At 44.0% G+C, this 27,742-nt stretch overlaps 1 protein-coding gene across 10 annotated transcripts in view; it reads left to right on the top strand.

Moving 5' to 3' along the window:
- LOC132824232 (transcription factor COE3-like) overlaps window positions 1-27,742 on the top strand; it is a 516,826-nt gene that overhangs the window by 390,474 nt on the left and 98,610 nt on the right. For all 10 annotated transcript variants that reach the window (XM_060839322.1, XM_060838666.1, XM_060839181.1 and 7 more), the window contains exon 11: window positions 10,254-10,342. In XM_060839322.1, the coding sequence (XP_060695305.1) occupies window positions 10,254-10,342 (89 nt within the window). The remainder of the gene's footprint in view (window positions 1-10,253; window positions 10,343-27,742) is intronic.

The following is a 27,742-nucleotide window of genomic DNA, read 5'->3' as shown; positions in this document are numbered from 1 at the left end:
TGCATATTATGACCAGCATGAGCGCAATGGGCCAAATAGCCTCCTTTGAAACATTGATTTGCACGATTTTCTGATTTGCAATTGATTAAAGGAGTTGATACGGTAAAGCGCGTCAATAAAGAGGGGGTCATCACCAGTACAATTAGAGCCAGGTCATTTGGGAGTGACATCAGGAAACACTGGTTCACACGAAGGTGGTTGTGGAGTTCTGGGAGCTCCCCTTCAAATAGCTGGACTTCAATTGAAAATTTCAGAACTGAGCTTGACAGATTGTTGGAATATAAAGGCCTGCTTGATGAAGGCCATGGGTAGAGTTAAGCCAGAGAGGATCCTGTCAGATTAGTAGAAGAGGGCTGAGGGTTGAATGCCCTCCTCTGTTTCCATGTTTCCAACCGTATGGTTCACATATGAGCCAACTTTATCTTTGGGGAGGTCAGAGGCCTTCTGGTCCTCCTAGCCTTTATGCCCAAGAGACCCCAGTTGGTACCTCACCCAGGGATAAGTCGAAAATCTATCAGACTCCTAGGTATGTGAGCCTTACTTGCAACCAAAAGCTCACATGTTCTGCAAATTGCAGGAAGGGACCATCTTCTTTAACCGCTGCCCTGGCTGTTCATCTCAGTTGAGACAAATGTCCAAGAGTATGAGGGGTTGGGGGACAAGACAATAAAGCAAAGGCAGAATGGAGAGGGAAAGAAGGAGACTTGACCTCTGACCGTTCCCGCCCCCCCACCCCCAAACTTCTACTTTCCTGACCTGGCCCATGATGCTCTCCACTGACCCATTCTGACAGCCCCTCCCCTCATCCCAACCAACAACAACCTGCCCCCCTCAAATCCAAATGGCCCAAAGGGTTAATCCGCTTACCTGACATCCTGCCCACTGTAATAGCAGGAACAAAAGCAACAATTGATGGAAAAGTTCAGCAGATCTGGCAGCACCTGCGGAGAGAAATCAGAGTTCAATGTTTCTTCAAAACGATATGGTGTGGTTTCTGTAAAGGAGGATGGTTAACGTGGTGCTACTGTTTAAGAAAGGTGGTAAGGACAAGCCAGGGAACTACAGAGCCTGATGTCAGTGGTGAGCAAGTTGTTGGAGGGAATCCTGAGGGACAGGATATGCACGTATTTGGAAAGGCAAGGACTGATTAGGGATAGTCAACATGGTGCTGTGCCTGGGAAATCATGCCTCACAAATGTGATTGAGTTTTTTGAAGAAGTGAAAAAAAGGATTGATGAGGGAAAAGCGAGAGCTATGAACTATATGGACTTCAGTAAGGCGTTCGACAAGGTTCCCCATGGGAGACTGGTTAGCAAGGTTAGATCTCACAGAATACAGGGAGAACTAGCCATTTGGATACAAAACTGGCTCAAAAGTAGAAGACCGTGTTGGTGGTGGTGGAGGGTTGTTTTTTAGACTGGAGGCCTGTGACCAGTGGAGTGCCACAAGGATCGGTGCAGGATCCATTTCTTTTTGTCATTTATAAAAATTATTTGGATGGGAGCATAAGACGTACAGTTAGTAAGTTTGCAGATGACACCAAAATTGGAGGTGTAGTGGACAGCGAAGAGGGTTACCTTGGATTACAACAGGATCTGGACCAAATTGGCAAATGGGCTGAGAAGTGGCAGATGGAGTTTAATTCAGATAAATGCGAGGTGCTGCATTTTGGTAAAGCAAATCTTAGCACTGGGCTTATACACTGAGTGGTAAGGTCCTAGGGAGTGTTGCTGAACAAAGAGACATTGTTCATAGTTCCATCCGTGTCCAGGGGCCTCCAATGTAGAAGTCATCTAAAGCTGAGCTGGTCATTTAAAATCCAATCAGATTCAGAGACAGGGATCACAGGATGTTGGGTCCATCATCTTCTGCCAGGACTGAAGATGCTGAAAATTAGATTCGAGTGTGAGGTGCTGGAAAAGCACAGCAGGGCTGCTGATGAAAGGCTTTTGCCCGAAACATCAAATCGTCTGCCTCCAGTCAATCTCGGCTTCTGCTAAAACTCCCCAGTCCTCACATACCCCCTGACTATTCCATTGCTTTTCTCATTGCGATCGCTGTTCTCTCTTATAAATTTCAGCTGCCTGCTTCCTGACCTGCACCCAAGATGTACAAGCAGAAGTGGCACAGTGGCTCAGTGGTTGGCATTGCTGTCTCACAGCACCAGGGATCCGGGTTTGATTCCAGTCTTGGGTGACTCTCTGTGTGAAGTTTGCACATTCTCCCTGTGTCCGTGCAGGTTTCCTCCGGGCACTCGGTTTCCTTGCACAATCCAAAAAGATGTGCAGACCAGGTGAATTGGCTGTGCTAAATTGCCCATAGTGTGCAGGGATGTATAGGTTAGGTGCATTAGTCAGGGGAATGGGTCTGCGTGGTTTACTCTTTGGAGGGTAAGTGTGGACTTGTTGGGCCTAAGGGCCTGTTCCCACAGTGTAGGGGGTTCTATGATTCTAAAGTAGGCCATTGAGATTGCTCTGTAGTCAATGAGATGGTGGCTGATCTGATAATCCTCAACTCTATTTTGCTGCCTTTTCACCATAATCTCTTGCTGATTAAAAATTTGCCTCAGCCTTGATGATGCAACCTCTGTGGTAAAGAATTCTACAGATTCACAACCTTCTTAGAGAAGGAATTCATCCTTGTACAAGTTCCATTCATCAGTCACCCTGAAGCTCACTGACTTTCACTGGATCAGTCTATCATTGCCATCATATTGAAGTTGTCTTGTCACCCCAACTCTGTCATTTCCTCCATCTCTAAGATCATGTCCAATTTGTTCATTCCTGATTCCCTTCGCTCAGCCATTTTTGTCGTCCGCTTTGGAATCCCGTCCTTAAACTTTTCCGCCTCTCTCCCTGACTTTCCTCCATTAAGATCTTTCTCAAACGCCATTTCTTTGGTCAAGCTTTCGCTCGGGCTGCACTTCTGTCTCCAGAGACAAAAGCGGAAATTGTGGGAAAAACACAGCAATCTGGCAGCATCTGTGGAGAGAAATCAGAGTTAACGTTTCGGGTTGAGTGACCCTTCCCCTCTCCTGTGAATTAGGTTAGGTTACTTTAGATTAGGTTACTTACAGTGTGGAAACAGGCCCTTTGGCCCAACAAGTCCACACCGACCCGCCGAAGCGCAACCCACCCATACCCCTACCCCTACATTTACCCCTTACCTAACACTACGGGCAATTTAGCATGGCCAATTCACCTGACCCGCACATCTTTGGACTGTGGGAGGAAACCGGAGCACCCGGAGGAAACCCACGCAGACACGGGGAGAACGTGCAAATTCCACACAGTCAGTCGCCTGAGGCGGGAATTGAACCCGGGTCTCTGGCGCTGTGAGGCAGCAGTGCTAACCACTGTGTTACCGTGCCGCCCACAAAGTCGCTCAATGGCCTGATGTGACCTGATATGATTCCATGAAGCACCTCGATACAACAATGCTATATGAATGCAAGTTGTTGTTGAAACAGTCCGATGACTAAAGACAGACAGATAAAGCATAAGAGAAAGGCCGGCCAAATGCGAGGTAAACACAGAGAAAAGGACAACGCTGAAAATAGCCCAAGACAGACAGACAGTGTGAAGGAAAGAGGTGGGGAGGGAGAGAAAAGAATTAGTGTAAATATTTAAATAGGTGAGAGATAAATAAATCAGCCTTTTGGATGTAATCAAGCGTGTTGCAATAGAACTGCCCAAGTAACAATTCTGAGCTTAAACACCCCTGTGTTCGGTGCAAACAATCTGTCTTAAATCAATTTGATTTATAACAGAGCTCTCAGAAGGAAATCCACTGCAAAGGCTGTTGCAATGGAAAGCAAATATTGTAATTTGAGTAATAAAGTCTATATGCAGTTTGCTGACTGGAGCGCCAAGCTTTGTAAAGGTGTGTGTGTGTACGACAGGGGGAGAACTCCTGATTGTTATTCATGAAACGGTGAGTTATGCATATTAGTGCAAACAAGCTACCCGACTTGCTTATATTTGGAGTGTCAATCATTTTAGTGAATACAAGATTTGTACTTGACAAACTGGAGTGAGCAACTTGCTTGACAAATTGTCCCCAAAGTCAAATCTGACAGCCTTTTTGTGATTAATGGCCTGATTATGGGAGCATTTTTTTTTACACGTTTTGAATTTGCATTACATAAAGATGGAAATTGTTCTCACAGTGCAGGCACAGAGAGGGAAATGGATGGCATTTAGTCAGAAGGTGTTGCATTCCTTGTTTGGGAAGAACAGAGTCCTTGTGGGGGACTGGGTAGCTGTCACTCTGTCCTCTGTCGCCTCATGTTAACTGCCTCCATGTCACACCGATCAAATCCTTTCTCTGACAGACCTCGCCTGACAAAGGAGCAGTGTTCTGAAAACTTGTGATTTCAAATAAACCTGCTGGACAGTAACGTGGTGTCATGTGAGTTTTGACCTTGTCCACCCCAGTCCAACACTGATACCTTGACATCACAGTTTTAATGGATGTTTAAGACCTTCTAGTTAATGTCGTAACTGGAGCAGGCTACATAATTCCTTGAGCCCACCCCAGTGATTACTGGGATAGGTAGCAGGCGTGGCTCTGATTGTAAGCTGAAAAGGTTGTAGGTTTGAATCCACAACCTAAGGGTTAATCACCATGAACTAAGGCATTAATTCAGTGTCAATCTAACGGGTTAATGGCCCATCAAATATTAGCTTTTTATTTTTGCTTTCACAGTGCTGTGGGCAAGGTTGCTGCCTGTCTGTAGTTGGCCTTCCGATGATGATGATGGAGGTGGTGTGCCACCTTGTAGGAATGCTGCAACCCACCTGCTTCAACTCTTCCTTGTATCTGTTTGGTACCACTGCATGGTTTGCTGGACTGAAATCAGAGCTTCATGTCCCTCACTCATCAGGGAAAACATGAGAATGCCGAACCTCACAAGGTCCACATAGAGGAGAGAGTGTGATTACAAGTCAACTCTGATAGGCCAAGTCATTGTGAAGGAAAACACAATGATGGGGGTGGGGGCGGAGGGGGGGGGGGGGCAGGGGGGTGGTGGAGCTAGAGGCTCATTGAGTTCCTTAGTAATTAATAAAAGGAAAAGTAATTAATAAAAGCTAAAGGTAGGTCCTTCTTCCTTTGGAAAGAACAAATCTCTAGACATGAATCTACAATTCGCACAAAGTCTCATTCTGACAAGTGGAAATAAGCCATGTTACAAGCTCGAGTATGATTGTAAATTGATTGTTCTAGTTTCCAGCAGCTAAGCACCTCCCTTTTGTCTTATCGTAGAATTCTTATGAATGTTTGAAACTGGCATTCTTGTATTTGTCCTGAAGCAAAGCTTCAGTTTGTCCATTCAACAGGAATCCCTCTTTATTCCCTCTTGCTGAACTGTGCCTATTCATTGAGTTCCCGACCAATACTTTAAGGGTTTGAAATTACTCGATGCACTCCTCTTAATGAGTTTAGAAAATCTTTCTAATCACCATTAACTAAGACATTAATTCAGTGTCAATCTAACGGGTTAATGACTTAATTAAAATAGCAATCAGGAATTTTGCCCGAGTCTGTTTGTCAATTTGTACATAATAAGACTGTAATTTCCATCCCATGGTGTCTCGATGCTACTTCATTTTTTTTTCTGACTCCCTGCATTCCTCAAACCGGTTGAGGTAAAGCACAATGCATGGTATTCATATAGCACCCTCCTTGAACTTGGGATGTTCCAAAGCATTTTACATCCAATCTTTGAAACCTTTTTGAGCTGTGTTCCCCGTTGTAATGCAGGAACAATGGAGCTATTTTGACAAACAAGAATAACGATCATCACCCAGCAGTTTGGAGCTGTCGAGGGCGAGTCCACCTCCTCTTCTTCACAAGTAGTACCACGGGGTCTTTTACCTGATGGGAGCTCAGTGAAATAGCTCAGGATGAGCATTTGCCCATTTCATATGAGCTGAGAAACCTCTTCACCCCATGGTTTGTTAATCATTGAAATTCTCTCCCCCGAAGTGCTATGTGCCCTCAGTAATTGAGTATATCCAAGACAGAGCTGGCGAGAACTTTGGATACTATAGGAATTATATGTTAGGGAAGGAGTTCTAGGATTTTGGACCTGTCACAGTGAAGGAGTAGCGACATATTTCTGAGTCAGGATGGTGAGTGGCTAAGGGAGGAACTTCGAGGTGGTGATATTCCCTTGTATCTGCTGCCCATGTCCTTGTAGATGGAAGAGGCTATGGGTTTGAAAGCTGCTTTTTCAATGAAGTGCAGTGCAAATATTAGTTTTTGGTAATGAAGGGAGTGGCTGTTGAAGATGGTGAGTAGGTTTTTATTCACCCATTCATGGGATATAGGAATCACTGACTGGGCCTGCATTTATTGTCCATCCATGACCTTCAGAAACTGCCTCCTTAAACAACTATACTCCATTTGGTAAAGATGGTCTTCAGGAGGGAATTCCAGGATTTTGACCCAGTGACAATGAAGGGATGGCGACTTGTTTCCAGGTCAGGATGGTGAGTGGCTTGGAGGGGAGCTTGAAGGTGGTGATGTTCCCCTGGATCTATGGCCATTGTACCCCTATATGGAGGCAGTCCTGGGTTTGCAAGGTGCTGTCTGAGGATCCTTGGTGAATTTCTGCAGTGCATTTGTAGGTCGTACACACTGCTGCTGTCAGTGTTTGGTGGTTGATGGAAGTGATTGTATGGTGGCACCAATTAAGCAGGCTGCTTTATGTCAAATGGTGCCAACATTCTTGAGTGTTGTTTGAGGTGCACCCATTCAGGCTAGTGGGGAATATTCCATTACGCTTCTGACTTATGCCATTTAGATGGTGGACAGGCTTTCGGTCATTATAAGTTAAGTAATTCTTTCCAGGATTCCCAGCCTCTGACCTGCTCTTATAGACACAGCTTATGAATAGCTTTTCTAGTTCAGGTGCCGGTCTGTCCTCCGATGTAGCTCATGTCTATACCTTAACCAACTAGGTATCATGAGAAATGCAACCCTCTTTGATTGCTTTCCCTTCAAGTCTTTTGTGACCAGCACCCGCTCCTGGTACTGAGATTCATTTACCCGTGAGAAAATGGTTGTCTGAAGTTCAGGGTTTGGGTTATTTTTAAAAGGTTTGATCACATGACCTCCTGCTGCACCACCCTGACCTCGGCTGCTGCTCTCTGTCACATCCATAGCTCACCCTGCTTTCCTGTGTCAATGAGACAATGGACAGATTCCTCTTGTCCAATTGGACCCTATTGAAGCAATCCATTTTTTTTCTCACTGTGAATACGTTTTTACAACGATGAAGTAAAAGTTTTAACAGGGAATGAAAAATAAATTGGAGGCCGAGGGGTGAACTTATATAAAATCATGAAGGGCATGGATAAGGTAAGTAGACAAGGTCTTTTCTTTGGATTGGGGGAGTCCAGAACTAGAGGGCATAGGTTGAGGGTGAGAGGGGAAAATTTTAAAGAGATCTAAGTGACAATATTTTCATGTAGAGGGTGGTGTGTGTATGAAATGAACAGCCAGAGGAAGTGATGGAGGCTGGTACAATTGCAGCACTTAAAAGGCATCTGGAGGAGTATATGAATAGGAAGATTTAGACAGATATGGGCCAAGAGCTGGCAAATGGGATTAGATTAGGTTAGGATATCTAGTCGGCATGGGCAAGTTGGACCAAAGGGTATGTTTCCATGCTGTACATCTCTATTACTCTATTTATCATAAAAATTTTGCCTATGATTTTTCATGGTGTGTAACTTTTCATCCTGGCTTTTCCAGGTCATTTGCTGAGTCACTCATGAGTTGGGGTCAAATCACGGCTGGAAAATCACGGCAAGTCAGGCAGCATCTGAGGAGCAGGAGAATCGACATTTCGGGCAAAAGCCCTTCATCAGGAATATGACCATATTCCTGATGAAGAGCTTATGCCTGAAATGTCGACTCTCCTGCTCTTTGGATGCTGACTGACCTGCTGCACTTTTCAACCCTGTAGTTAACTTCATACTAGAAAGAATCACTATTTGACCGTGATCTCCAGCATCTGCAATCCTCGCTTCCCCATTCATGAGTTGGAACATCCTCTTGAGGACTTTCAGACGAAACTGCAATAGAACAGCTGACTGGAGAGGTGATTCTTCAGGACACCCTCCGTTGTGTCTAGAGCAATTGGATAAATACTTGAAAGGTTCCATGAGGTAAAGAGCAGAGAGAAATGAATCTGACTGGACATCATTTAGATAGTCTGAAACATCTCCTTCTGGGTTGTCGGATGTACGATCAAAATGATAACCTCTGCTTCAGAGAGGAGCCTGACACCAGCTAAACCAAACTGACCATCAGAAGCCAAGGACTGTTGTCTTTTCCCATGCAGTTTCGAAGATACCCTATATACTCAAGTATTAGTTGAATTTGTTTGACTGTTTTGTCAGGTTAAATTTATGGGGTCGACTATTACATGGACGCTACATGTCATGCCCATCAAAATTCATACCATATCATTAGCAGAAACCCAACTGATCTCTAAACGAATAAAGGGGGGAAAAATACGACCAATTACTGTAATTCTGAAGACCTGGAGCGGAGCAGGATGACCAGCAGACAGGAAAGATGGAAGTGGGTACTACAGTTGCTGGAGATTAGAGTCAAGCTTAGAGAGGTGCTGGAAAAGCACAGTAGGTCAGGCCGGAGCAGGAGAATCGATGTTTCGGGCAGTAGCCCTTCATCAGGACTGGAAAGCCAGAGGTGAGCATGAGCTCTGATACACTGACTCATAAATGTCTGTCTGTTATCTGTGAAGAACTAGGATCTACTTTTACGTGAGATATGTGGAAAATTCCAGATTTTTTTGGCCAAAAATAGGCAATTGACTTTTACATAAGATCGACTATTACTTGAGTATATACGGTATTTGGATCAGACTTTGAGCTTGTGATGGTCCCTGAATGTCCCTCCCTTTATTGGTGTTGTAGACCTGCCTGCTAGCACCATTGCTGGCTACGGTGTGTGTGGCCTCCCTTGGAGGGAGTTCAGGAGGGAGTTCCAGAACCTTGATCCAAAATGGCCTGCGGTATTTTCATTTAATCCAGAAACTCAGCTAATATTCTGGGACATTGGTTCAAATTCCACCATGACAGATGGGATTTAACTCTCGATAATAATCTGGATTTAGGAATCTACTGATGACCCTGAGACTGTTGGCAATTATTGCAAAAAACAAGCTAATGGGTATCAGGGAAGGAAACTGCCATGCTCACCTGGTCTGGCCTATATGTGACTCCAGACCCATGGCAATGTGGTTGACTCTCAACTGCAGTCCGGGTAATTAGAGATGGGCAATAAATGCTGGGTCTAACCAGAGACTCCCACATCCCACAAGTGAATAAAATAAACACTGAAGGGACAGTGAGGAACAGGTCAGGTCAGGTCCACCCCAATCCAGCAGCAGCACCTCCAAATCAGGTCAGATTTGTGTGACTTGGAGGGGAACTTACAGGTCGTAGTGTTGCCATGCAACTGCTGCCCATGTGCTTCCAGCTGGTACAGCTCATGGGTTTAGAAGATGCTGGTGAGTTGCAGATGGTAAGCACTCTTACCACAGTATGTCAGCAGCAGAGAGAGTGAATGTTTAAAATGCTGGTTGGAATACTAATTAATGGGCTGCTTTGTCCTGGCTACATTTTGTAATCTTCATTTGTGGAACTGATCAATCTTGACCAGGAGAGCCATATTTTACGAGGCTAGGCTGACATCAATCGTGGGCAGTGAAAAGATCACGGTGGTTCAGTGGTTAACACTGCATCCTCATAGTGCTAGAGGCCTGGGTTTGATCCCTACCTTGGGTGACTGTCTGTGTGGAGTGTGCACATTCTCTCCATGTCTGGATGCTCCACTTTCTTCCCACAGTCCAAAGATGTGCAGGTTCGCTGAATTGGCTGTGGGAAATTGCCCATTGTGCTCAGGGATGTGGAGTATGAGGTAAATGTAGAGTAATGGGGAATGGGTTGGTGTAGGATATGCTTTGAACTTGAAGGGCTTGTTTCCACGCTGTAGAGATTCTGGATCGCTACAATGCCCTCAACATCCTGGGCTCAGGTTTGTTGTTTAGTCTCTTAACTTGAACTGAAGACAGCATCTGCTGAGTAGTAGTCATTTCAGCTTTGCAGTGTTCTGACAGGGCTCAGTGTTTGGACCTTTATGACTGTATCCTTTATTTCTCCACTGTCTCCCTCATTGCCTTTGACTGATTTCTCTTGTTCCCTCTAACTCTATAGCGTTGAACGAGCCTACCATTGACTACGGATTCCAGCGGCTACAAAAAGTCATTCCACGGCACCCTGGGGACCCTGAACGATTACCGAAGGTTAGATTTTTATCGATGTGATCTTTCATTCATTAAACAGAAATATTACAAGCATTGAGGATTGCAGGCAGTGATAACCATCCTAGCAGCTTAGAAAGGCTTTCAGTGCATGAGACATTACAGTGACAGAAATTGTTTGCCATTCATTCTCCCATTGGGATAAGTGATATTGCTTTGAGATGAAAAAGAACACAGAAGAGAACAATGCAACATTGCAGGGAATGATAAAATGTTGTGGTGACAGAGTATGATGTTGTGTTGGAGGGTTACAATGATGCTTGCCCAACAGGGAAGGCTCCATGTGTATGAAGACTGTTCTCCAAGGATGAGTGAAAGTTTACGATTCATAGAGAGATGGGTATCTCAAAGTCATAGAGCCATACAGCACAGAAACAGACCCATCGGTCCAACTTTTCCATGCTGAATATGTTCCCCAAAACAAATTAATCCCACTTGCCTACATTTGGTCCAAATCCCTCTTAAACATACCTATTCATGTACCTGTCCAAATGTCTTTTAAATGTTGCAACTGTACCTGCATCGACCACTTCATCTGGCAGTTCATGCTTCATATGAACCACCCTCTGTGTGAAAAGGTTACCCCTCAGGTCCCTTTTTAATCCTACTCCTCTCACCTTCAAATTATGCACTCTCGTTTTGAGCTCCTCTATCCGAGAGAAAAGAGCTTTGCTATTCATCTTATCCAGCCCACCTATGATTTTATAAACCACTATTAGATTCCCCCCATCAAAATTCTATGCTCCAGTGAAAAAGATTCCAATCGATAGCGTGGTGCTGGAAAAGCACAGCAATCAGGCAGCAGCAAAATCATGCCCAATGAAGTCAGCCAATGCCGAGGTCCTTCAAATCTGGGGTCTTTCTTATTTGATCTGGCTGTCACTTTACTGCTTGGACAAAAGCCATCATCAGGAATGGGCTTTCTTGATGAAGGGCTTTTGCCCAAAGCGTCGATTCTCTTGCTCCTCGGATGCTGTCTGACCTGCTGTGCTTTTCCAGCACCACACTCTCGACTCTAATTTCCAGCATCTGCAGTCCTCGCTTTCATTTTGAAAAAGATTCCAGTCTATCCAAATACTTCTTATAACTCAAACCCTCTGATCCCAGTAACATACTCCCCCAGTTTAAAATTATGTTTGAATTTTGTTAGCAAGGCAAATAGATTGTGATCATTTATTTCAAAGAGATCTAGAGTGCAGTAGCAGATATGTACCGCTGAGGTTGTATAAGGCTCTGGTCAGACCACATTTGGAATATTGTGCGCAGTCTCAGGCCCCATACCTAAGGAATGATGTGTTGTCCTTGCAGGGGGTTCAGAGGAGATGGACAAGAATGATTCTGGGGATGAAGGGTTTGTCATCTAATGAACGTTTGAGGACTCTTGGTCTATATTCGATACAGTGTAGAAGGATGAAGGGGATTTGATTGAAACTTACAGAACACTGAGAGGCCTGGATAAAGTGGGTGTGGAGAAGACCGTTCTACTAGCAGGGGAGACTAAGACCTGAGGGGCACAGCCTCAGAGGGGAGGGATGACCTTTTAGAATTGAGATGAGGAGGAATTCCTTCAGCCAGAGGGTGGGGAATCTGCGGAACTCATTGCCACAGCGGGCTGGGGAGGCTGCACCATTGAGTGTATTGAAGACAGAGATAGATCAGTTCTTGATTAGTAAAATGGGGAAAAGGCAGGAGATTGGGCATGAAAAACATATCAATCATGGTTGAATGGTGGAGCAGTCTCGATGGACAAAATGGCCTAATTCTGCTCCTATATTTTACATTCTTCTGGTCATTTGTTTTTGGGGAGTTCCTACAAAGATTATTGCATTCTAAGTAGAGGCAAGCAGAAAAGTGACAGCCACATCAGATAAGAAAGACCGCCCGATTTGAATGACCTGGGCATAGGCTGAATTCATTGTCATATTGTTATGCACCTTCCAGACCTACAGTAGGATTGTGCTGTTATAACTGTGGATTACCATCCTCAATGTACAACTAGATCATCCAGAAGACTGATTCATGAGAATCTCCCAAGACAAGCAACCAAAATGAATACGCTTGATTTCCGGCAGGATGGAAACATCTTGCAGCTCTGTTGTGAAGCAAAGTAATGACTCTTATGCGATGCTATGTTAAGAATGTTTGGAAATCCCTTGGCTACCCTGGACTTCCCTGGAATTGTACAGCTCATGGTTAACTCATTAATCTCCTTCAGCTCTTAGAAAGTGCTATTCAGTTTGTCCTGTCCACCACTAACACTGCATTTTCCAGCCCAGGGTCTGCCCTGCAAATTTTTCTTTTTCTAACCTGTCAACAAATTCCTGCATGTACTTCCACTAGCCTTTTGGACATTGTACTCACCAATCTTTATAACTGACTATATTAAAAAAAATTCTCCTTCCTTCCCTGGTGATTTTCTCAATTATTTGCAGATTTTAGTTATCCACTTTTTACAAAAATTCATTCATAGGATGAAGGCATCACTGGCTAGACCAGTATTTATTGCTGATCCCAGAGGGCAGTTGAGAGTCAACCACATTGCTGTGGGTCTAGGGTTCAATTCCAGCCTCTAGACGACTGTCTGTGTGGAATTTGCACGTTCTCCCTGTGTCTGCGTGGGTTTCCTCCGGGTGCTCCGGTTTCCTCCCACAATTCAAAAATGTGTGGTCAGGTGACTTGGCCAAATCAAATTGCCTGCAGTGTTAGGTGCATTAATCAGGGGTAGGTATAGGGTAGAGTTACTCTTTGGAGAGTTGGTGTAGACTTGTTGGGCCAAATCACAGTTTCCATACGGTGGGGATTCTAGTCTTCTAATCTTTCCTTCCGTTAAGGATATTAATAAGCCAGATGGACTTTTCATAGTTAACAGTGGCTTCATGGTTGTCAATAGACTCTTAAATCCAGATATTTTTGTAAAATTCAGGGTAATGCCAACTGCCATGGCAGGGTTCAAAGACACCTCCTCTGACTGCTCCCTCGACCATGACCCCACCCCCCCCATCACAAATTTCCCTCCCCACCCCTTTCCGCTTTCCACAAAGACCGTTCCCTCCATGACTACCTGGTCAGGGCCACGCCCCCCAACAACCCACCCTCCCGTCCTCGCACCTTCCCCTGCCACCGCAGGAATTGCAAAACCTGCGCCCACACCTCCTCCCTCACCTCCATCCAAGGCCCCAAAGGACCCTTCCTTATCCATTAAAGTTTCACCTGCACATCCACCAATGTCATTTATTTATCCTTTGCTCTCAATGCGGTCTCCTCTACATTGGGGAGATTGGACGTCTCCTCGCAGAGTGCTTCCGAGAACATCTCCGGGACACCTGCACCAATCAACCCTAACCTCCCATGGCCCAACATTTCAACTCCCCCTCCCACTCTGCCAAGGACATGCAAGTCCTGGGCCACCTCCACCGCTGCTCCCTCACCACCAGACGCCTGGAGGAAGAACACCTCGTCTTCCGCCTTGGAACACTTCAACCCCAGGGGATCAATGTGGACTTCAACAGTTTCCTCATTCCCCCTCCCCCTACTTTACCCCAGTTCCAACCTTCCAGCTCAGCACTGTGCTCATGACCTGTCCTACCTGCCTATCTCCCTTCCCACCTATCCACTCCACCCTCCTCTCTGACCTATCACCTTCATCCACACCCCTATTCACCCATCGTACTCTTTGCTACCTTCCCCCACCCCCCTCTCTGACTCCCTGACCTATCACCTCCATCCCCAACCCCCATTCACCTATTGTACTCTTTGCTACATTCTCCCCAGCCCCACTGACAACCCCTGCCCCCCCTCCCCACCCCCATTTATCTCTCCACCCTGGAGGCTCCCTGCTTCTACTCTTGATGAAGGGCTTTTGCCCGAAACGTTGATTTTCCTGCTCCTCGGATGCTGCCTGACCTGCTGTGCTTTTCCAGCACCACTCTGATCTAAACACAGATTTCCAGCATCTGCAGTCCTCACTTTTGCCTGTGGATTAACAGCCCTGTGATAATACCATTAGGCCATTGTCTCATCTAGTACTTCGCTGCTAGTAAAAGTTGTTTCTGTTCGTGCCTTTAAATCAAAACGCAACTAAAATGCCCTCAATCCTTGCTGTTACAAAATGAACAATCCAGGTTTTTCCTCTCTGTATAAGTGTTTATTTTTATTCATTCTTGGGATGTTGGCATTACTAGCTCGGCCAGCATTTATTGCCCATCCATAATTGCCCAGAGGGCAGTTAAGAGTTAATCACATCGCTGTGGGTCTGAAGTCACATGTCAGCCAGACCAGGAGAAGAATGACAGGTTTCCTTCCCTGAATGGCATTAGTGAACCAGATCTTTCTCAGTAGAGCCATTTCTTTCTCAAATTCAAATTCCACCACAGCAGGATAAGAACCCAGGTCCTCAGAACACGAGCTGAGTTGCTGGGTTAACAACCTAGCCGTAATACTACCAGACCATTGCCTTCCCAGTGGATTAGGGTAACCAAGGGATTTCCAAGCATTCATAACTTAGCAGCCCATAAGATTACATCTGGGTTTCCCAACTGAGTTGAGTCTGAAAGTGAGAGTCCCAGTTCCATTCCAGTCACTGCCCAGTCACTTCCTTGACCATTCAAAGACTGTTCAGCTTATAGAACTTACCAGAAAAGGGGACTTCTGTCACACTAGCCCATCTTTCAGGTACGACTTGAAACAGAACCTCCCAAAGGGATGTTAAAAATCCCACAGCACCAAATTAAAGATAAGCAGCAGAATTCTCCCAGGTGGCATGACTAATAACCATCCCTCAACAAACCTTTTTCTGGCCACTATAGTAAAGCACTTCAGGATGGACAGAGTCAAAGACAGCACTGTGAAAAAAAATGCTTTCTATTCTGCTTTCCTCCCTTCTCCTCCCTGTTTCTGTCTCATCAGAACCGAGCACACAACCACCACCCCCACCCTAAGATTAAAAGATGGAGCACTAATCCATTGAACCACCCAGCCTCTCAGCATATTATATAAGTTATTAAATAATACATCATATTATTGCTATAAAAGATTGAGGATTGTTTAATTATCTCTTGTACGGTGGTTTTTAATAATCTCTTGGCATTTTGCTTAATATTGAAGTCCTAAAGGGGTTCACATGAATTTTTACAATCTCCCTCTTAATTGTTTTATCTCTGGATTCCCATTTCCCTCCGGAGGTAATTATTATATTAATATGGTAAGGGCTCTTAATATAATATTAGAAGGAATAGAGGTAGTAACTTAGTATTTACCCTTGTGTGATACCGTGTCAGGACTGCTGATCTGTAGACTGTACTGGAAGTCTGCAGACTTTGAGTTTGTTCATGCTGAAGGGACTGAGAAACTTCACGCCCTGGTCTGGCTTGGTTGGTGTCAATGTTGGGGTGTTGCTATTATTACAAGGGGCTATGTTACAGGGCCAGTAATACAAAGTCCTTGTGAAATGATCCCAAGACATGAGTTCAAACTGCACCACTTCAAATCATGAATAAAAATACTTGTATCAGTATTTTCACAATGAGGAAATTCACCAAAGACAGTATCTTCCAAACACGTGACCACTTCCATTGAGAAGATCAAGGATAGCAGATACATGGGAACACCACCCCCTGCAAGTTCCCCTCCAAGTCACTCACCATCCTGACAAGGAAATATATCGCCGTCCCTTCAGTGTCGCTCAGTCGAAATCTTGGAATTCCCTCCCTAAGGGCATTGTGGGTCAACGCACAGCAGGTGGACTGCAGCAGTTCAAGAAAACTGCTCACCCCCACCTTCTCAAGGGGCAACTAAGGATGAACAATAAGTGCTGGGCCCAGCCAGCGACGCCCACATTTCACAAATGAATAATTTTTTTTAAGAAGTGTCTGCATCTTGACACCCATCTTATGCACTCATTTCCTTGCCATGTGGAAATCTGTCATCCTTATCCAGACTAGTCTACAGGTGACTCTAAATCCACAAAATACACTTGACATTTAATGCAAGGGTCATGATGACATGCTCCCACTTTGTCAAGGGGAATTGAGACAGTAATAGTTGCCAGCAATACCAGATCCTGTGAAGGGTTATTTGAAATTTGGACAGTATTCAAAAATTACGTCTGAGAACACTTGACATCAGGCAGAGGAATGTTGGAAGGATCACCAATAGAAAGATTTTGCAGCTGACTGGGGACGCATTTAGTCCTGGGAGATTGTAAGGAAAGCTGTTTGTCATTCCCATCTCTAAGCAATGATCCCCAGAGTAGTTCAGGCTAAGGGTCTACTGTGAGAAAAATGGTAAAAGTCTGTGTCGCAGGAAACCATTTGAACAGCATTCAACTCACATAAAACTAAACCAGTGCAGATTTATCAATGGCTGGATGTTTCTTGGCAAGTTCGTCGAAATTTTTCCAAAGACGTTTGCAAACTCGGTGGGTGAGGGTTGAAAAATTCATAAAGCATTTGAAAAGGCTCCTTGCTAGAGAGTATAGTGGCTAATTTGAAATCTCCCAAGGCTCAAGGAAGGATTGTAAGTAACCTGGCAATGAATTGGTATCAAGGTGGGTTGAGCAATAAAATATGAGACTTTTTTTTATTAATCATTAAGTACTTCAAACCTTCATTGCAGTTTGCATTACTTTGATCAATTTTTTGCACCCATCGTGTCATTTTTCTTGCCAAAATGCCTCTTTGAACTTATTTGTATTGCTGACCGTAACTTATTCTGACAGTCTTCAGGATTATACAGCAGAGATGGAGGACATTCACCCCTTAAAGCCTATGCTAGCTGTTTGAAGCAAGCTAATCAAATACTCAGTCACAGAGGTCGAGAGCACAGAAAAATGTCCTTCATCCCATCAAACCTGTGCCAGTCAAAAACAACCATCTAGCTATCGTAATTCCATTTACCAGCATTTGTCCGTTGCCTTGAATGGAGAAAGTGAGTCCTGCAGATGCTGGAGGTCAGAGTCGAGTGCGTTACTGGAAAAGCACAGCAGGTCAGGCAGCATCCGAGGAACAGGAAGATTGTGTCATTTTTAACATATAGAAATAGGCCAGGGATCGAGATATCAAGGAGATTGAGTGGATTCTTGCCTTCAAGACAGATCTTGTTGCTGTTAAGGAATGATATCTGATCATTGATGATGACGGCCTGAAGATTAGGGGAAAAGCATCAATTCAGACTAAGGATGAAGTTGAGGCCTAAGATATGCAATGGAGCGGTTGGTGGAGAGGTGATTTAGAGTCCATTCAAAGCTTGGTGAGAGAAAATGTCTCTAATACTAGGCCTAATAGCTGGACCTAATTTTCCAAAACAGGCACAAACATGGCCTACTGTAACTCACTTCTTGCATATGCCAAGCCCTGTCTCACCCACATGTGGTGGCTACCAGAGAGAGACAACTGCCAGGCATCTCATTCGGGAATGATTGGAAAACCAAGGTCAGGGTGGATAGGTGACAGAAGGCTGCTCTCTAAAACTTCCTGATGTTGGGGTGTGGAAGTGGATGTGGAATTATACGCCGCTTCATGTTCCTTTACCATCCCTTTCTTCCCTTTGCTATTCCACTCTCATGATCTCCTTGAGCTCTCAGTCTAGATTCACTGCTACACTTTCTCTGTATTTCTCCCAGTCTTTCTCTGGATGTCTCATTGCTCCTCTGTGTCTCGATATTGCTGTATTTTCTCTCTATCTGTGTGTCTACCTCTATTTTGTCTGCCGTTTAGTTTATCTCTGCCTCTCTCTCTCTTTTTAAGTGCGCCTCCTCTTCTGTTCTTTTCATTGCATTTCTGGCCCTTTGTATTTTTGTTTCTCTGACTCTGCATCTATCTGCCTGTTTTTCTCTTTGTTTTCCTTTATCCCTCTCTGTCTCTCTAATTTTCTATCTACCTTAAGTGCTGATTCACCTTCTCTTTCCTTGCTGCTCATTTTCCACTGCTCTCTCATGTTCTCCTGACAGCTTCACTCTCTTTCCCTGTTTCATTCGGAGTAGAGCTCTATCACTGTGTCCTCACCCTCGAGTCTTTACTTTCGCCTCATTTCCGCACTGGTAAACCTCATTCTCTTTTCCTCTAATTGTTTTCTGCACTGAACAAAGTAGCAATCCCATGCTAATACAGTAGCTCTGGTACGGCCACACTTGGAGTATTGTGTACAATTCTGATCACCGCATTATAAGAAGGATGTGGAAGCTTTGGAAAGGGTGCAGAGGAGGTTTACTAGGATGTTGCATGGGATGGAAGGAATGTCTTATGAGGAAAGGCTGAGGGCCTTGAGGCTGTGCTCGTTAGAGAGAAGAAGGTTGAGAGGTGCCTTAATAGAGACATACAAGATAATCAGAGGGTTAGATAGGGTGGACAGGGAGAGCCTTTTTCCAAGTATGGGGACGGCAAACACGAGGGGACACAATTTTAAAGTGAGGGGAGATAGATATAAGACAGATGTCAGAGGTAGTTTCTTTACTCAGAGAGTAGTAAGAGGGATGGAATGCTTTGCCTGCAATGGTAGTAGATTCGCCAAGTTTAAGTGCATTTAAGTCGTCATTGGACAGGCATATGAACGTACATGGAAAAGTGTAGGTGGGATGGGCTTCAGATTAGTATGACAGGGCAGCGCAACATCGAGGGCCGAAGGGCCTGTACTGCGCTGTAATGTTCTATGTTCCAATATATACTTAAATGAAAGAACTTGTGTGACATTTCTGCTGAAATTCCAATTCGCTTATCACAAAGAATGAAAGAATGTTGGGAGGATCTGGACGCAGTACAAACCCTGCTTCATAGTTCCTTCAGGAACTCGGGCCATAGAGGTGTAGAGTCATACAGCATGGAAACAGACTCTTCGGTCCAAAATGTCCGTGCTGACCCAAACTAAACTAAAGCCTGCACTTGGCCCATCTCCCTCCAAACATTTCTCACTCATGTACTTATCTAAATGTCCTTTTAAACGTTGTAACTGTGCCCACATCCATCACTTCCTCTGGAAGTTCATTCCACACACAAACCACTCTTTGTGTAAAAAAATTGCCTCTCGTATTTGGTGAAGTTTTCTCCTCTCACCTTAAAAATATGCCCCCTACTCTGGAAATTACCCCACCCTAGGTAAAAGTCACCTCCCATTTACCTTATCTACGTTCCTCATGATTTTATAAACTTATGTAAGGTCGCCCCTTAGCCTCCTTCACTCCAGTGAAAAAGGTCCCAGCCTATCCAGCCTCTGCTTAGAACTCAAATCCTCCATTCCCAGCAACTCAGTGGTAAGTTTTTTCTGAACCCGCTCCAGCTTAATAATGTCCTTCCTATAGCAGGGCAACCAGAACAGGACACCGTACTCCAGAAGAAGCCTCATCAATATCCTGTACAACATCAACATAACATCTGGTTTGATTTGATTTGGTTTTATTATTGTCACATGTACCGAGATACAGTGAAAAGTATTGTTTTGCGTGCTAACCAGGCAAATCATAACTTACATCAGTACATAGGATAATGGAACAGAATACAGAACATAGTGTTACAGCTACAGAGAAGGTGCAGAAAAGATTAATTCAAATATATGGGAGACCTGTTAGAAAGGATTTGGAGAGATATGGGCCAGATGCTGGCAGGTGTGACTAGTTTGCTTAGGTATATCTGGTTGGCATGGACAGGTTGGACCGAAGGGTCTGTTCTGTGCTGTACATCTCTATGACTCTCCGACTCTAAAACAGTGGGGAAGAAGCTGTTCTGCAATGTGTTGGTACCTGTTTTCAAACTTCTGTATCTTCTGCTCGATGGAAGAGGGTGGAAGAGGCTATAATGGGGTGAGAGGGGTCTTTGATTATGTTGGCTGCTTTCTGAAAGAATATTAGTGTGTCAGCACATCAATACAATGAAAATTCAATTTGGGACAGGGAGAACTATCAAATTTATTCCTGCTGTCCATTTTCAAACTGACTCACGTTGAGAAGGGGCTGCGGTCCCTGAATGACTGTTAATGGCTAATTGCATTACCAGAGGCTGGGGGGGGGGTCATACACAGTGTCATATCATCCACTCCCACAGCTACCAGCATTGACAGGCTCACTCTGGAACCTAGCCTTCCTTGTTGAATAAGCACTCATTGGAAAAGATGTGACCAGTATGACCTGTTGAAGTAAGGCTGCTGAATCTATTTGCAGAACTACAGCTTGAAATTCTTTTTCATTGCTTTCCCACCAGAAGATTCTCTACTCTGGCACTTTGGTTTGTGCTTTGGGGTGGGAATGGAGGGGGGTGGAGGCAAACAATGAGTTATTTATCGTCGTTAGAGGAACTACATGAGGCTGGTTAGCCAGGAGACAGTTGTGTGATACATGGTGGTGAACCCCTCTGTTAATTAAACTAAACACCCAGAAAAGTCTCACCTTGCCTCATAATCTGTTAAAATATTAGTGACAGAGAACTCCCAAATTCCACTAAAGAAAATAATATCAAATTATTCTTTAACTCTAAAAGTGAACATTGAACAACAACTATTCACAACTTTAAGCTCACCTTTCTCTTAACTGCTTATCACCTGGATCCAACTATATAACAATATGCTGTTCCAATAAAACATTTATTAAAATTATATCAACTTAATTTCAAAACCACACAGCAGCTGTTGTCTTCTGGTCTCTCTTCTTCTGGCTGAAGATCTCTCTGGATCATCTTTCTTTTTACTGTGAAGACGTTTCATATGAAAAGGTACCTTTGATAGAGAGTGTTTCAATGTCTTGGGTCTCTCTCTCACTCTCGCGATGGTAGTTGCTCTGTCTGATTTTCAAAATACCTGCCTTTTGTATATACCCAACATCAGATCGCCTCATTGGTTCAATGTTGGCAAAACAATAAATTCAAACTCGATTGGGTTTTAGTATTTTGGGGCATAGTTTAAACTAATTGGTTAAATTCGAATTGTTGTCAAAACAGCAAACCCTCAGGCATCTATTTCATCGCCAAATGTTAGATATTTTCAATTTTCCAGTAGACTCTGAGACTCATCTTATAAGCTCTCAGTGCAGAACAGCTTTCACTGTCTCGTAAAGGTACAGTCCACACCTTCAACATCATAACAGTTGACTTTTTCAGTATATAATTTCAGTTACTTGTTGGACTATAACCTGGTGTTGTGTGATTTTTAACTTTATACACCCGAGTGTAACACCAGCGACTCCAAATCATGACAGAGCTCACAGGGTGCTTAGACAGAATGAGGTGTCGATGGTAGACTTGATATAGAGGTGCTGGTGTTGGACTCGGGTGGACAAAGTCAGAAGTCATACAACACCAGGTTATAGTCCAACAGGTCTATTTGAAATCACAAGCTTTCGGAGCACTGCCCTTTCGTCAGGTGAAGTCACTATAACCTGTGTCATGTGACTTCCGACTTAGACAGAGGGAAGCATTCGAGGTTACTGTTGCGCAGGAGATGCACAAAGTAAGATCAACATTGTTTGAAATTAGAGAGGTCCATTTAGCAATCTAATGATGGCAGGGAAGAAGCTGTTCTTGAATCTGTTGAAACGTGTGTCCTATATCTTTGGCCCAATGCACCCAAGCAGTTGTCAAGCAGGATTTGACATCTCCGCACATGAATGGGACAGATGGCAAAGTGAGCTTGGTCAAAAGAGTTAAATCTCAAGCTGTGCCTTAAGAGAGCTACACTGGGATTTAAAGAGCCTCAAAGAGAGATTTTCAGTTCTTAAACAGCTGAAGGCATGGCAGTTAGTAACCTGACAGTCGATATCAGAAGTAAATATTGACAGTAAATCTTCCAAGTTGATGGGGTTATTAAGAAGGTGTATGGTGTGTTGGCTTTCATAAGCAGGAGGATTGAGTTTAAGAGCTGCGAGGTTATGCTGTAGCTCTATGAAGCCCTGGTTAGACCACGCTCGGAATATTGTGTTCAGTTCTGGTCCCCTCATCATAGGAAGGAGGTGGAAGCTTTAGAGAGGGTGTAGAGGCGATTTACCAGGATGCTGCCTGGACTGGAGGGCATGTCTTATGAAGAATGATTGAAGGAGCTAAGGCTTTTCTCACTGGAGTGAAGAAGGATGAGAGGTGACTTGATAAAGGTGTACAAGATGAAAAGAGGCATAGATAGAGTGGATAGTCAGAGACTTTTTCCCAACGCAGAAATGTCTATCATGGTGGGGGCATAATTTTAAGGTGATTGGAGGATGGTATAGGGGAGATGTCAGAGGTAGGTTCTTTACACAGAGAGTGGTGGGTGCGTGGAATGCACTGCCAGTGGTGGTAATAGAGTCAGATACATTAGGGACATTTAAATGACTCTTGAGTAGGCTAATGGAAGATTGTGCAATGAAGGGTATGTCGGTTAGTTTGATCTTAGAGTAGGATAAAAGGTCAGCACAACATCAAGGGCTGTAGGGCCCAGACTGTGCTGAAGGTTTATGCGTGGTAGACCTAGGTTAGAATTGGAGAAACACAAGGAGAATGGAGGGATCCCGGGCATGCAGGAAAGATACAGAACAGGGCGAGCTCAGAGAATTTTGAGCAGCAGATTGAAAATCTTCATATCAAGGAATTGTCAGACCAAGAGCCAATTCCAGTTGATGGGCTGATGGCTTAATGGGGGCAACAGGTTTTGAGTGAGTTTCAGGTTCGTGGAGGTGGAGGAAGGTTGATCAAGAAAGCCCTGCAACAACAAAGCCTGGAATTAAGTCAGTTTGGATGGGACTGAATGGTCAGAGATAGTTTAAGTGTTGCGCAGCCACACAACTCACAGCTGCGAGTCAGTGAGACCTCACCCTTCCATACCAGTGAAATCATGGAGACAAGTTCAAGTAGGTATATGAGCAAAATTCCAGTGAATAATAGAGTGGGAGCTAAGAGGGAGTCAACCAAGTCACTTGATAATTCTCAGTAAGTTGTGTCATGTTCTGTTAATCCCTAAGAGGCAGAATACTGAGAGGCAGCAATTTTCATTGTCACCTATTCATACTGAGGGGGATGTGGAACAATTTGATGTTAAAATATCCAAGCTTTGCCCTGGAGCTTTCAGATCCATCTGCGTGCTGTCACCACATTAATTCAATAACTGATGTTGTTCATGTAATCATTTTGTATTTCCAAATGGTTTCCTCAGCGTGTCCAGTTGATATTGAGTCAGTGAGCCGTCACCTGTGGCCCTCTGTTATTTTTGCTGGCAAGCCAGTGTCATTGTGCATGGAATTAAATAATTTTTAAATTAAAATCTGTTTTGTTGGACAATTCCAACAGTTTGCGTCGTGCCCTCAATCATTTATCTAGCCTCAAAGGACAGTGAAGTATAAGCAGTGAAGTTACTTCAGTGCCCTGATATGAAATTTGAATAACCTAGACAAGGTTCCCTGTTATTCTTGAATTATTGTTCCTTTTCCCACTCAGCTCGAGGAAGGGTCGCTTATACTAATGTAAAAGTGCAGTGACTGTTTTAGGGTGGCGCGGTGGCTCAGTGGTTAGCACTGCTGTTTCACAGCACCAGGGATTTGGGTTTGATTCCACCCTCAGGTGACTGTCTGTGTGGAGTTTGCACATTCTCCCTGTTTCTGTGTGCCTTTCCTCTGGGTGGTCTGGTTTCCTCCCACAGTCTAAAGATGTGCAGGTTAGGTGGATTAGCCATGCTAAATTGCCTATACTGTCAGCTCTGTTATAATACGAGTTTCTTCAACACAAATTGGCTTTAACACGATTGAAGAGTTTAGGCCGTTATTTGTAGAACACAAACTTCCCTTAACTCTATTGGCTATAACACAATTCTGGCCCCACTAGTTTAAATGGTGCGGCTATTGCGTGATTTTCGTTTAACGGGAGATCGCATGAGAATGGAAACTATAGTGATATATCAGAACTGACTATCCTGTCCAGGAATGTGCAGGCTAGATGTGTTAGTCATGGGCAAATCCAGCATTACAGCGATAGGGTAGGGGGCTGGGATTGGGGCTGGGTCTGTGTGGGATGATCTTCGGAGGATCAGTGAGGGCTTTATGGGTCGAATGGCCTGCTTCCACACTGTAGGGATTCTGTGAACACATGCCAGTTCTCACCTCGACTTAATTTCACCCGTGAAATGGGAGAAATGACAGTAAAGAGTTTCAGATAATCGCTGTACCTGCTTATGGTCCAAAAATGTGAACATAAGAAATAGGAACGGGGTTAATGCCACTTGGCCTGTCAAGTCTGGGCTACCATTTGAGAGGATCATGGGTGATCTGATGTTCCTTACATTCACTTTCCTGCATTGATCCCCCATGATTCCTCTACTAATCAAAAATTAATCTATTTCAGCCTTAAGTATAGAACAAAGAACAATTCAGTTCAGGAACTGGTCCTTCAGCCCTCCAAGCCTGCACCGACACATTTTGCCCATCCATACTAAAACTGTCTTCACTTACAGGATCCATATCCCTTGATTTGCTTCCTACTCATGTATCCATTCAGGTGTTTCTTGATGCTGCTATTGTGTCTGCACCCACCACCTCCTCTGGCAACATGTTCCAGGCACTCACCATCCTTTGTGTGAAAAACCTACATCGCACATCTCTTCTAAACCTCCCCCGCCCCCATGCACCTTGACTCTGTGTCCCCTAGTAATTGACCCCTCTACCCTGGGAAAAAGCCTAGTATTTTCCACTCTATCCATGCCATTCACAATCTTAGAAACTTCTATCAGGTCGCCCTTCTACCTCCTACATTCCAGTGAAAATAACCCAGCCTATCCAATCTTTCTTCATAGCTAAAACCCCCCACACCAGACAACATCCTGGTAAACCTTTTCTGTACCCTCTCCAAAGCATCCACATCCTTCAGGTAGTGTGGTGAGCAGAACTGCGTTCAATATTCCAAATGTGGCCCAACTAAAGTTCTGTAAAACTGCAACATAACTTACCTATCTTTATACTCAATGCCCCTCCCAATGAAGGCAAGCATGCCATAGGCCTTTTTTATTCCCTTATCCACCGGCACTGCCACCTTCAGTGATCTGTGGACCTGCACACCCAGATCCCTCTGGTTATCAGTACTCCGAAGGAATACTGCCATTTACGGTATAATTTCCAACTGTACTTGACTTTCAAGATGCATCACCTCACGTTCGCCTTACACAAGGACTCTGTCCCACAGCTCTCTGTGACAAAGAGTTCCAGAGACTCACAACCCTTTGAGAGAAGAAATTCCTCCTCATCACAGTTTAAATTAGCATCCCTTTATTCTGAAACTATGGTCTCTGGTCTTAGACCTTCCCATGAGGGGAAACATCCTCTCAGCTTTTATCTTGCCAAGACCCTTAAGAATTCTATATTTTTCAATGAGATTACCTCCCATCTTCTAAACGTCAGTAAGTAGAGTTCCAGCTCATTTTATCTTTGCTCATAAGGCTATCCTGCCATTACCAGGGATCATCTTAGTGAACTTTCTCTGAACTGCCTCCAATGAAATAACCTTTTTTTTGAAAACGTGGATAGTATAATCACAGGTCCTAGCTTGAATACGATTGAAGAATACGGCCATGGGTACAAACTAAACTGTAACCCTATTTGAACTCTGTTGGTAAGAGAAATTAGTGAGTCAATGTGTAACCTTTCATTTGGAAACTTGTCACCTGTCGAAATAATCTAAAACCATTTTTTAAAATTTTGGTAACATTTGATTTCTGCATCATCTTTAATGGCTGCACCTCCTAGGCAGGCATGGATGCAAGTTTGAACAAAAAAATTGAGTCTTGTCTGGTCCGAAAGAAAGATTAAACGTTTATATTCAAGCTTTCACCCAAAATGCAATGGACTTGTACAGAATAATAGAATGCCTACAGTACAGTACAGCTCATCCGGCCTGTGCCTACACTCTGCAAGGGCTACTCAACTAGTCCAATGCTGATGAAAATGTGTTGCTGGTTAAAGCACAGCAGGTTAGGCAGCATTCAAGGAATAGGAAATTCGATGTTTCGGGCATAAGCCCTTGAAGGGCTTACGCCCGAAACGTCGAATTTCCTATTCCTTGGATGCTGCCTAACCTGCTGTGCTTTAACCAGCAACACATTTTCAGCTGTGATCTCCAGCATCTGCAGACCTCATTTTTTAGTCCAATGCTGATCCTTTTCCCATCACACTTCCTTTTCTGTTTGGATTCTTGCCTTGTTCCCCTTTGAAAAGAGCAATTGCATCTGCCTCTACCGCACACTTAGGCTGGCAGGCAGTGGCATAGTGGCAAGGACACAGGATTAGGATTGCTCAAGGACTATGCGTTTGAAACCTGCCATGACAGATGGTGATACTTGAATTAATTTTTTTAAAAATACATATCTGATGCCAGTCCTATAACCACAATCATAAACACCCATTTGATTCATCAATTGTTGGATAAATCACCCAGGTGGGCTACACCCCAGAGTTCTGAAGGATATAGCTGAGGCGATTGTAGAGGCATTGGTGGTGATCCTTCAGGAATCACTGGAGTCAGGGAGGATCCCTGAAGATTGGAAAATGGCTAATGTAACACCTTTGTTTAAAAAAAACAGAAGGAGGCAGAAGACAGGAAGCTGTAGGCCAATTAGCCTGGTCTTGATCATTGGTAAGATTTTAGAATCCATTTTTAAGGATAAGATTATGGAGTAGTTGGAAATGCATAGTAAAATAGGGCTGTCATATAGTCTGTTCTGATAAAATACAGTAGTTTCATTCCCATGTGATCCTGTGCAATAAGAAAATTGTATAATAGTAGTACCATTTAAACCAATGGGACCAGAATTGCATTATAGCCAACACAAGTAAGGAAGATTCGCATTCCACAAGTAATGGTCTCAATTCTTCAGTTGCGTTATAGCCAATTCATGTTGAAGTAAAGCGTGTTGTAGCAGAACCAACTGTGCATATATAATTGAAGGAACTGAGAACATTGTACCTAAGTTTGCAGATGACATAAAGATAGTTGGAAGGTCAGGTAGTGCTGAAAAAAACAGGGAGATGGGGAAGGTCTTGGACAGGCTAGGAGAGTGGACAAAGAAGTGGCAGACTGAATACAATGTGGGACAATGTGAAGTTATGCTTTTTAGTAGGAAGGATAGAGATGAAGACTATTTTCCAAACAGGAAAAGACTTTGGAAATCTGAAGCACAAAGGGATTTAGGAGTCCGAGTTCAGGATTCTCTTAAGGTTGACATACAGGTTCATTTGGCAGTTAGGAAGGCAAATGCAATGTTAACATTTGTTTTAAGAGGCCCAGAATACAAGAGCAGGGATGTACTGCTGAGATTGTAGCAAGGTTTGGTCAGATTGCATTTGGAATATTGTGAGCAGTATGGGGCCTTGTACCTAAGGAAAAGGCGATTCAGAGGAGGTTCACAAGAATGATCCCAGGGTGAAGGTCTTGTCACATGATAAGTGGTTGAGGATGCTGA

The sequence above is a fragment of the Hemiscyllium ocellatum genome, chromosome 1 (genome assembly GCF_020745735.1).
Source record: "Hemiscyllium ocellatum isolate sHemOce1 chromosome 1, sHemOce1.pat.X.cur, whole genome shotgun sequence".
Classification (NCBI taxonomy): domain Eukaryota; kingdom Metazoa; phylum Chordata; class Chondrichthyes; order Orectolobiformes; family Hemiscylliidae; genus Hemiscyllium; species Hemiscyllium ocellatum.
The sequence above is the reverse complement of the archived record's forward strand: the minus strand, read 5'-3'. Positions and strand labels throughout refer to the sequence as shown.